Here is a 12086-nt window from a genome sequence, read left to right as displayed (position 1 = left end):
TCATATTCTTTATTTATTGCCGTCGTTTCAGTAAATGTCAGCTTTACAAGTGTGTCCTTTACTCGTAAAGTGCGCCCGGTCTGCAGCGGCTTCTCAGAGCAGCTAATCACAGCAGAGTCATATGAATGTGATGCATGAAAACGACACAGCATTGTGCCATGGAAAACTTGGGGAGACTGGGGACATCTAAAACACTGTTTACATTTGTCTTAGTAACTAAGAAACAATCAGGACTACACTGACGATTTTTTAACAAATGAAACTGACATCTTTCTGTTGATTTAAACTGTTTAATACATGTGACATATTATTCACACAGTTTATTTGATTGGAAGAAAATACTAAACAGGTGTTTCAACTCTGGGACATGTGCAACACTGCAGGGGTATTTGCAACTTTTTGATAATACATACATTTTCATCAATCTGCTCCTCCTTTTCGTTCCAGTAAGCATGAAAGCAAACAGTTGATTCATGAAATTTGATTTTTAAGGGCACTGTTGGCCTAGTGGTTTAAGCATGTGCCCCATGCAGAGGCTAAAGTCCTCCTCACAGCAGTCGCTGGTTCGACTGCCGTTCTCAACCCTTTGCTGCATGTCTTCTCCCACTCTCTACTCCCTACATTTCCTGTCTCTCTTCAGCTGTCCTGTCCAATAATGGTGAAACTGGCCAGTAAAATAACTGTTGAAAAAAAAGACTTTTCTTCATTTATTTAGTATTATCAAGTCACAGTTATCCATTTTTTTTTTTAATTTATTGTTCAGTTGTTACCAGCCATTACCGTACACATTGTTGCCAGAGCAACTCACCTAGACACATGTTTAACATTGAAGTCAATAAAACAGTAATAAAAAACAGAATAAGTTCTGTTTATATTAAAAGGGTTGGAACAGCATAACAAAAATACAATGCATAGAATAAGGAAAAAGTTTGAAAAGACGAGTGACAGAGTGACACAGAGTGACAAAGATTTGCGCAAAAGCAGGACAAGTTGCCTGACAGCTGAGGCAGAGTTGTGTAACGTTTCTTAAGACAGCGGTTATCAATGCAGCAGAAACATTAATCAACCATCAAACAGCCAAGAAAACCATTGTCACAGAATGTAATGTCCAGTGATGGTGAGCCCGGAATACTGTCTTAAAATGCAAAGTGAGTTGTTTTTTTGTTTTTTTAAAGGACGATAGTGTATCCAATAGCAGACCCATCATACATCCAATAGACTGCTGGTGGTTTGAATTTTATGATATCAAAATACTGAAAACATTAATGCTTGATTATGTCCTTCTGCTGCTCATTCTTGCCGATGAAAGCTGTTTTCTTTACAAAAAGAAGGTTTGGTCTTCAGAAAGTATTGAAAGGGTGGAGATAGGCTGGGGGTGGGATTGGTTTTGTCTCATAATCAGGGTCGTCAAGTACTTGGCTCATACTACATCAAATATAATTTCTAAGTATGAGACAGAAGCTCACTAGTACTCAACCAGACGAAAATGCATTGCGACTCCTTAAACTTGGGAACTAGCTGAGCTTGGCTGTTATCAAAGAGCAGCAAACAAATGTCAGTAATGTGTTTAATATGAGGCTAAAAATAGATTCATATGACTAAGTCAAGAAACAAACATTTATATAAATGCTTTTTTAAAATTCTGTATATGGCCTGAGAGGTGAGTGAGCTTAACCCATGTAGCTCTATCAAAAAGATATTAGACAATGATTTCATATGAAGCAGAGAGGATGTGCAGTAGTATGTTGTTAAGAACATATAAACTGTCAAGTTTAGACAGTATTCATACCGTTTGAATATTCAGTTGGTTGTGAGTTGGTATGGCTTTGAAAAAGTTGTCCTTCTCTTCTTGATGGAGGCGAGTCTTGGATGGAATTATGTGACATTATTGCAGCAGTATTCTGATTGGAGGGGGAAACATACGTTTTCGTTGCAACCTATTTCATGACATTTGTGTTAAATAAGATGAATGTTGTGTGTTTGATGAAAGTCTTTTAAAGGAATACATATAGGGATACTATTACTACTGAAACTCATTACAAAACAGTGAAGGGAGTGTTGCTGTGTTACTGAGATGATTGAATGTTTAGATAATTTTCAGTTTTGCAAAGCAACCATAGCAACAGGAAACAGTGTTCCTCTGCAGCTGCTATGGAGTAAATAAAGAGCATAAAACAAACAGTTTTCATCACACAGTCTAAATGTTTGTGTTTGAGGGATCATTCAGTGCACATCCCACAGCAGAGCCCTCGGGGACCCTCAGAGGTGGCACAGAGGAGTTTAATTTACTGTTATTCTCTCCTGTGGTTACTGCGTGGATCAGATAGTTTACTCCGCTCTCAGTGATGCTTCCACGTGAACAAACAGTTAAGTGTGATGACTAAAACATGATTTATTGATACATGGTGTCATCAGACGGTGTTTATGGCCTCATTTATTAACAGTGACGAGCCCACGAGCCTCAGCGGGGAGGGACTTTCTGGACACAAGTGCGCAACAAGTCCAAGGGCGCAAGAAGGAGTGGGAGATGAGAGACAACTGGGTGTCAACACGGTGTGCAAGCGCTCAGACAGGAGACGAGGGTTTGTGGATACTTTAATAGAATACTTTTTATTCTCAAACACATTTCATTCATGCTGTTGCTGGGAGAGGAGGATGTGTCGCACTGAAGTTTACTCGGACTTTGAAAGCGCGCTGTGGGAAGTTTTCCCTGCTCGTGCTGCGGCTCTGGAAACAGCCTGGAGGACTTTTTATGACACAGAATGGCAAAGACAGAGCGCTTTACACCCGTGATGCTTCACTTCTCTCTGTGCTTTAGTTTTAAAAGTGGCGCTGAAAGTTTACAACTGATAGTGACGCGGCAGGTGAACACCAAGGCGCGAGATCTGGACTTTAATGTCACGAAAGGCGGCGTGAAATGGTCCCGGCTGGACTCAGGAGCTGTGTGGATATAACTTGAACAATATTTGAAAGAACCTCGGTCCAACATGAGAGCTCTACGTGTTGTGTGCGTCATGCTCGCGCTGTGGAAGTCGAGTATGAGCAACAGAAACTGTCCGGACCTGATCGTTGACAGCTGTCACTGCTCGACGGAGAGGTCCAAGGAGCTGAGCCGGCAGCACGTCCGGGTCAAAGTGGTGTGTGATGATGTGGATCTGATGGACACCCTGCAGCCCAGTTTCTTGCCCAACAGAACCGTTTCCCTGTGAGTAGTTTTCATTCACAGTCTCACAACACTGCGAACAAAACGGACTAGGTTTGGAATTTCTAGATTGTATTTGCTTATTTTGGATGGCAATATTGATGAGTGGTTGTAGTGGATGGATTTTTTCTTGGGGCCCTAAGGCTCTCTAAAGAGCCCCAGCAGGTACCTAAATCCCAGTTAAGGGACTTCAATTCATTGACAAACGCTTTAAGTGTCGTAAATTGATTCCACAAGGTTAAACTGCCCTGACACAACCCACCAGAGAGTTTTCTGTAGAAGAGAAATTAGCTCCAGATATCACCCAAATTAAACCAATCAATAAAGTGTAGCTATTGGTTATCAGCATTATTCTGTATATCAAAAGTCATTTCACAAAATATGACAAAATCTAGATAAATTTCCTGCAGCAGTAAGAATTATACCTAAGCAAAGAAGGGAAAATATCAAATAATAAGGATAACTTTAATTAGCTGCACCTCTGCTATTCTGTCATTATGTAGCCTAGCCTGACAATACAGACCTTGATAAATTGCCAGTTATTATTGTCATGTCTCTATTCTTACCATCTACATAAATAAATTCTTCAAAATTATGGATTGAGATCAGTTATGTCTAAAAAAAGTAGTCCTGTTTTGTCCATTTAATTAATTTGCAACAGCTCTGAAAAATAATTAAATATTTGGTACTCAAGGGAAAAAGATACACACAGCTCAAATTATTTTGTGCTCATTTCAGCATCATTAGTGTCCTTTTTAATGACTTATGTCTACAAAATTCTTTGGAGATTGTAAAACAAGTACAAGCCAAATGGTGACAGATATTCTATGATAGCAAAACAGGCAGCGTTATTGTCCATACTTTAAAGTGGAAAACAAACAAAGAGTATCACAGAGCAGCCAAAGACAGACAGAATGAACTGACAGGATGAATAAATAAAGACAGATAAAAGTATGAAACAATTTTCCACCATGTCAAATAAAGTTTAAAATATGATGAGATGTAGTGAAGGCCAGATCCTCCTACACCCGAGTGCGTAGCCAGTGTCATTCTTCTCTGCTTTCCTCTTATCTCTCATATAAAATGTTTCAGTTATGAAATGTTGCTCAGACAAAACAAGATGTTTGAAGATGACTGCTGTCTCTCTGAGCCGATTTAAAAAGTGCTGGAAAATATAATCAAGATATGCCTCACATTTAAATGATTATTATCACAACCTTTATGTAATCAGGTCATCTCAATGAGATCTGTTGTCTGCAAGTAAACCTGATGACAGCAGAAGAGACATCAGGACAGAGATAAGACACTTCAAACACAAACAACATCAGGAACAACAACATAGAGCTGAAAAAGAGCTCTAAAATTAAGATTCTGAAGTCACCTTATCCAGTCTTTTATAAGTCATTCCCATCATACACTCAGAATAGTGGGAGTTTTTTCCCACAGTCAGTGTTTACTGATGGGGTATCAGGAGTCAACCAGTCCTGGGATCTGATCTTAGAACAACACACTGATAAGTGAAAGGAGGTGTAACTTTCAGAGGCAGCCAGAAACATTTGTAAACTTCAATGGTAGTTTGAAGTTATCAAGCTTTTTCATTCGTTTTTCGTGGAGCAAACAGCCCCCCTTTAATGAAAAACAACCCAAGTCAGCAGTGCTTTTTTACACTCAAACAATACCAGAGTAAGAGTCCCACATACTGCACATTAATGACATGATGCAAAAAGAATGGGGACCTAATGTGACATAAGACATGCTGTATGTGTCAGGCAGCACCATTTCTTTCTGAGTCAGGGGTAATATGAGCATGTCAAGGGCTACAATATAGATCATATTTATGGTAATGGACTTAGAAAACACTTCTGTAGTCTTTCCCACCTCTCAAAGCACTTTTACACTACTTGTCACATTCACCCGTTCACACACTGATGTCAGAGGATGCTGTGGTAGGAGACTATCAGAGTTAGCTAACTACAGTCATACTCATTCACATACTGCTGACTATGTCACTGGGAACAATTTGGGGTTCAGTGTTTACCCCAAAGACTCTTAGGCATGTGTCTCCAGGAGCTTGAGTCATACCACTAACCTTCAATTGAGAGACAACTGACTCTACCACTGTACCACAGCTGCCCCAAATAAATACACCTACATTATCCTACTTATTAAGTAAACCAAGTTAAAGTGATTCAACATTAAAGTGAACATTTCCACTGATGGTGGAGTAAAACAGGGTGAACTGGATCACATGAATCAGCAGCACCTGCCTGGATTTTTCAGCCTCTTCACTGTCAGAGTCTGTGACATTTCCTTTTCCATTTGTCCCTCCTTAAAGACTGCTGTATCCCACATCATGTTCTGTCCAGTGTTAACTTCATGTGCCATCTTCAGTTTAGTAGATTTCTCAGTTGTAGTAGGGAACAGTTTTTATATCTTTAACCTCTCTTGCCTTTTCTTTTCATCTCTTTTCTTGGTTTTTCCACCATAAGCAAATCAACGTCAAATTACCAAACTTATTTCTTTACGTTGATATAAAACAGTTAGTCCTCCAGGTGCTTGTAACCAGAGCCCTGTCCCTAGAATGTGCTGTTCTACCATGTAATGAACAATCAGACATTTAACATAGAGTGGTGTTGCAGAATAGAATCAAGTAGGCATACCTGGGATGCACCTGCAAAGTACAAAAAGAAATAGCTTCAATAAGATGTGCACTTTAGGATGAAATAAAACTTTGGAAGCGACAGCCTCCATGATATCAAAACTGCTATCTTAGTATTTTAAAAATAAATTAACATCTATCTTTTAATGGAACTTTAAATCTGAATAAATTAATAAGGCCTTAGTCAAAGTTTCCATCATCATTTTGAGATAGAAGTATTTCTTTAATCTATTTGTCTTAATAAGGTTACATTTTTTACAGATCTTTTAGATTTATTTGTTTTCTGTAAGAACATTTAAAGTTTTTCAAAACTTTATCTCCCGTTTTCATTCTCTGTTCATATTTTCAGTCTGCTTGTTGCCATGTGAAGCACTTTGGGCTGCATGTTTGTATGAAATGTGCTATATAGATGAATTGATTAAGTTAGGTTTACCGCTACTGTAAAAATAATGGGGCAGGTATTTGAGATGCATGATATGGATTATTTTGAGCTGATACGGATAACTGATAACATGCTCCTGATGGCCAATACTGATAAGATAACAATTTTTAAAAATATATTCCTTAATTTAAAATATGTATTTCATTCACACCTGAGGGTAAGAAGGGGCTAAGAAAGCTAAGATTTAGTTAGCATAAAGGCATATTAATATTTTATACTTACAGATTCTAACTGGACTCCCCATTGTTAACACACAAAAAACAGTTCTGATTCCTAAACCGCCTTTTTATATTTAATTCTTCTTTTTTTTTTTACTGTGAACTGGAGCACTCCTGTGAATGCAATAATGTCTCTTTCATGTTAAAGTCTTCCCCCAAACTGAGCATACTCACTGGACTACCATCAGAAGTTCATAACCATGGTAAAACTTATGCTGCTAAAGTTGTTGACCAGACTGTGAATGTATGTAGAGATCACATCACACAGGACAAGTAAGGATACATCTAAAACTCAGGAGACTGTTCCAATTACACCGTTAGCTGGTGAAATATTTGCTCTGCTATCTCAGAAAAAAATGGGTCACAAAGTTGTTGTAAATTCAGAGGTTTTGTCATCAATTGCTTTAGTTTTGGCTTATCTCAGGTGAACTTTCTGCAATTCTCAAATTGACACTACGACATCCACTTTTTAATCAGGGCTAAAGCTAGCTACCGGTACTTCTGCTTCGTATTTCTTCAATAAATCTTGAGATGACACCTTCTAAAGGTGATCTAAAGGACTTTTCCCTTCCCTTGGAATACTTACAGCACGTTTTAAAGCTGTGCAGCTGTGTTATCCTTCTCTGAAACAGTGCCCTCCTGTCAGCTTGTTGGGGCTGTCTTCTAAGAATGTAATGGCAGGTTGCATACCACCACCTACTGTGTTAGAATGTTAAGGCTTGTTACCAAGTAAATGAAAGCAAGTATTGTCCTTTATTATTGAATAAAATTATATCATCAGATTCATAATAATAACAAAATATTATTGAGCCGATAACCTTTTGGCCTGATCTAAATCGGACATTTCTGCCTTGAACAAGCTGTGTAAAAAGGGCTTCTGAAAAAAGATATTAATTATAGAGCAGAACTGCTAACACTATTGGCAGCAACATCAAGTCCTCGTGAGATCTGGCTCTTTTAACTTTGTTACTGATTGAGATTATAGAGTGAAAAGTGTTGCTCAATAAGGTTCCTATCTCCGAGTATGAAATCAAGCACCCCTCACTGTGTTAGCCCCACTGGAGCCTCACCTGTCCCGTGTTGCCACACCTCTGCATAAATCTGCTGATCTTCAGGTTATTATATGCATCCTATTCAAAGTTATTCAAACATAGGTTTTTTACTTTGACAGGGCAGGGAGAAACCTCCTTTAGTATTCATGTGTGCCTCTCTCATAGATGAAATAGCACTTCAAACACTCAAAGGGTTGATAACTTCCCCCTCTCTCACTGCAGGTGCACAGATTGACTTCTAGATTAACAGACTGTTTTATTCTTGGAAACTTGAGGTCTGCCTTTCGAAGCATAAAAGCAAATGCTAAAAGAAAAGGCTCTTGACGAGTTACAGCCGACCACTCATTCTGGACTAAGAGCATGCTTGATTAATGGTAGCACTTTGCTTACTGCAATTTGTTTGGAGTGGTGTTTGCTTCCATGTAGGCAGGCAGGGCGCTTTTGTTCATGATGTGGAGAATGGTTAAAGGCTTTGTTTTGTTTTCAACATTCATCAAAGGGCTGCTGTTAGAGCCCCAAGGTGCTAACAATGTTTGATTTTTAAAGTGGAAGATAAAGTAACGCTCAAGATGACGTTTTCTTTTGAATATACAGTAAAAATCTAACTAACTGGATGTCTCTCGCACCTGATACCTTTCCCTCAGTTCACATGAAAGAGGCTGTGTGGGATGCTAAAAAAAAACCAATTCCTCCTTTAGCCCCTGTTCCTAGGTGGACTAAATCTGACAGCCAAGACTTGGCTGGACAGGAAGCAGTTTTCCTGCGTTAGGAAATGTGACCTTTGTCAGGCTGAAGTGGCCTCCCTGCTCGCTCTTTTGTTTAGATGTGCTGTGCAAATAAACACATATATATCAGGGAAGTATGCGCATACCGACCTCCTCCTGTAGACCGCCCAACAAATCTCCCAAATAGCCCTCATGATCTCACTGCACTATGAGCTCCTTGGTGAGCCGTTTCCTCATTGACAACTCAAGCATATTTATGTCACGTTCAAGTGAGCTAACCAGATCAAATGCCAGCTCTTATTAAAGACGCAGAATAGGCTTCGTTGCTTTTTCTCTCTGCCTTTTATTATTGTATCTATAAAATGTTTATGAGGAACGAACCGTGCAATAATGCAGCGCCTTGAAAATGCCAAGAAAAACAACTTAACAAGCAAATGAAAAACATTAGCATAAATAAGAGAGATGAAATGAACTGTGAATGAGTGTGTCAGAACTCTCCTTGCAGCTCAACACCCACTTCAGAGGTTTTTCCTAATGTTCATGAGAGAGGGGGGGTTGACCTTGACCTCTGCTGTAATGGTTTCACTGCTGCCTCTCTGCAGCCAGAAGCAGTTGAGATTGTGTGCGACACATGTCTGAGGCAGAGCTGTAACAGGACGACTCTGGCCGGTGAGGATGAGGAGGGAGGGGAGAAAGTGAAGATGGGACACTGACACAGAAAGGTAGTGAAGGAGCTGTGAGAGAAAGAGAGGGTGTGATAGGGAGGATGCTATAGGGAAGAGGAGATTGGAAGTGTTTGGTAAATGCAAATTGTTTAAGACAATGTGATTGCTGCAGACAGCCAGAAACAGCTGATTGTATATGAACCTTTGAGCCTCCTCACTGCTGAAAACTCAGGTACTCACTGTGCACTTAAAAGATATGATAATTTTCCTCATTTTACAAAATTCTTTGAAAAACTCCAACTGCTGCTGTTTTCCACCTACTGAAGTGTTTGTTGCAACCAGACCCTCGCAGCTTAATTATTTTTATATATGTATTTTTTTTCATTTTTCCCTGACAAGTGCAGCTAGATCAAAGACTGTATGCCAGAAGCAGACTTGTCCAATGTAACTTCACTAGTCGTTTGTGAACGACTCTTTTGAAGTCTAAGTTTTGGAGTTTTGGCCTTCCCCTTTTTTGGAACCAGCAGTGACCATATTTCATAAGAGGGGCAAAGGATAAGCAAACATTAAATTATCAGCTAACACTAGCACTCGCTTGGTAAACTAAGTGCAGCCATAATTCCCAGTTACTGTGATACAGCTGGGATACTATATTGCCAGCCGAATGGGCTCCATTCTACACTGCCGCAAAGTGTCTTAATGTGCAGCTCAAATGTCATTGTTATTTTCTACCCAATGCACTCACCATTTAAATGCCTGGGGCCCACATTTTGCAAAAGAACAATTGACCTTGTGCCCACGTTTGTAACCATGGGTGTGTTGGACGTGAGGTCTAGTTAGGGGCAAAGGTGATATGTTGCTGTCTTGACTAAGCAGAAGACATCTGCACCGAAGACCTTAAAAAACCTGGTCTCAAGTGTAGAGTCTATGGCGTAGTGCTTTCTTGTTATTTACAGGGCTCATTAGAGAGATGGTATGACAGACATAAAAGTTTACAACGTGCAATCCTCTGCTTTCTACGCGAAGAGACGTGCAGCAGTGTTCCCGCTGATAATGAAATATCTGTGTTTCTGCTGATACAGTCTTACATTCAAACTGTTCTTGGTGTGGGTCTGATCTTGGGTTCACTGAAGACGAGGACACAGTCACCTCTGCCTCGCCACATGCCTGCTTCACCTCACCTTGCACAGGCTAAAAAACTACAGTCAGATACATCGCCAAAGTCCCCACAATGCATGTTCCTTTTCATGCCTGATCTCTCAAATACGTGCAGAACAGACACACAAGTAGCACTGTGGGCCCACAGATGTTAGTAACACTGTATCCATTACAACAACAGTGCAAAATACATGCATGTGATAAAGTGCCTGTATGCATGCTGTGAGGTTACATAGCCATTTTTATTTAAACATCAAGCCAACTGAGAGGCCTGTATCAAAGTTATTATAGTATGTTACCACTGTGTGTGAAAGCCCCTTGACAAAACATGAATATTCCTGAATGTAGAAAGACTACAAAGGCCATATCTTAAAGCAAATGAAGCACACATTGATTATTTCTTTACATAACACATTTTCTTCATCTTCTTCTTCTTCAAATGACATTCTGGTAGGCTGTACAGGGGAGTGTAATGCTGCCTCCCCACAGGCTAGGTTTTAATACCCATGTCATATTCTGGCATACCTACAAGTTGATTTTAAAAACCGTACTACCAATTAGTGGAAACAACATCTTAATTGTAGCATTTGTTTCTTACCTGTCCTTCATTGCAATGCTTGAATTCCCCCTCCAAAACCAGGAACTGCCAAACAGAAGAGCAGCCTGCCATTGGCTTATGAAGAGGTGTGCCAAGTGGAAGGTACCATGTTAGACTTAGGTGTAGGGGTGTTTTGACAGATTAAATAAAACATGCTCATTAAGTGCAATTTGAGAATTAACTTTATGATAATGCATTTGGATAATGATTTTGTAACCCTGTTGCATATGTTTACATTATTTAATGACTAAGTACGAGTTTGAGGGGTGTTAATTGATTACAAATTGTTAATCCCTCACTCTTGGTAGGAGCCAGCTGCTATATAAGAGGGACTGGCTGTCCTTAGGGGTTGTTGTTGGTTGAAGTTGAAGTCAAATCAGTTGTTGGAGAGTGTTGCAAGTGTACAAAGAGCATACTGAGCTGCAATGCCCCAAGTGACTTAGTGTAGAGCGCTGTCCTTAACTTTTGTCCACACCTTTGTTTGGCATTTTGCTATTTTATATAATATTTTTTTCTTCCTGCAAGTATTTAATTTATTAACCCTGCCCCCAGGCCTACACTGTACAAAATGCTGCAAATGTTCTTTTTTTTCTTTATTGAAAATAAATACACTTGGACTGCAGCTTGGATGTTTGAGCCAGATCTGATAGGCCATCCTTACATGTTTAGGAGATAAAAAGAATCACATGAAAGGTAAGCTCAACTTCTCAGTGTTTTACAGTCAGACTTCTTTTGCAAACTGTGGACCTTCCCAAAGACTAACTATAAATGAAAGATTTTACTCCCAGGGAACAATCTGTATAGAGGTTTCCTCCAACTCTGAAGCTGTAGTACTTAGTCTTGGTTTTATGGCCCGAAGCTTTCCGGCTTTGGTATCATCACATCTGTGTAATGCAAAAATCTAAAAAAGTTACTATAAACTACTAATTTGGGCTAAAGTGAATGAAGTGAACTTTCACATTTTATGACAGCTTGATGTCAGAATTCCAGAGAAGCAGATACACAATGTAAAAAAGTTAATTAGTTATGTATTGCTGCAGTTGATAGGCACTATGTCTGACTCACAGTACCTTGAGCTGCTGACCAAGATCTATGCATACTGAGCTCTTCCGAAGCCTGCTTTTCTTCAGTTTGAAGGTTAGAGACAAGGGCATTGGTCCCGGCCTGACCAAAAGCAGTAGCTGTTAGCATAAGCATCCATCACTGTGCATCATAATCATTACCATCAACATCATCATCCTATTGGTAGACAGAGTTTGGTGGTGTCTAGAGGAGAAAAGAGGGCCTTGACTAGCTCCAAACTACTGTAGGAACACGTCAGTCATCGTGCTGTAAGAAAGCTGCTGGTTTTACATAAAGTAGGTGGA

The 12086-nt window shown here is 39.6% G+C and overlaps 1 protein-coding gene and 1 long non-coding RNA gene across 3 annotated transcripts in view; one reads left to right on the top strand and one right to left on the bottom strand.

The window, feature by feature from the left end:
* Positions 1-276: 276 nt before the first annotated feature.
* LOC117811551 lies at positions 277-10759 on the bottom strand. 2 transcript variants are annotated; one of them, XR_004631024.1, is made up of 3 exons: positions 10720-10759; positions 10052-10144; positions 8646-9032 (listed from the first exon to the last, which is right to left on the bottom strand). It is a non-coding gene; the product is annotated as an uncharacterized LOC117811551 (long non-coding RNA). The 2 variants fall into 2 exon arrangements; XR_004631023.1 differs by lacking the exons at positions 8646-9032; positions 10052-10144 and adding an exon at positions 277-680 and having other exon boundaries at positions 10720-10758.
* The window catches only part of LOC117811550 (adhesion G protein-coupled receptor A3), a 251293-nt gene continuing 241727 nt past the window's right edge, over positions 2521-12086 (top strand). The window contains exon 1 of the mRNA XM_034681900.1: positions 2521-3205. Coding sequence (XP_034537791.1) covers positions 2988-3205 — 218 coding nt within the window. The 5' untranslated portion in view covers positions 2521-2987. The remainder of the gene's footprint in view (positions 3206-12086) is intronic.

Source organism: Notolabrus celidotus, chromosome 4 (genome assembly GCF_009762535.1).
Source record: "Notolabrus celidotus isolate fNotCel1 chromosome 4, fNotCel1.pri, whole genome shotgun sequence".
NCBI lineage: Eukaryota > Metazoa > Chordata > Actinopteri > Labriformes > Labridae > Notolabrus > Notolabrus celidotus.
This window is presented reverse-complemented; position numbering and strand designations above follow the sequence as displayed.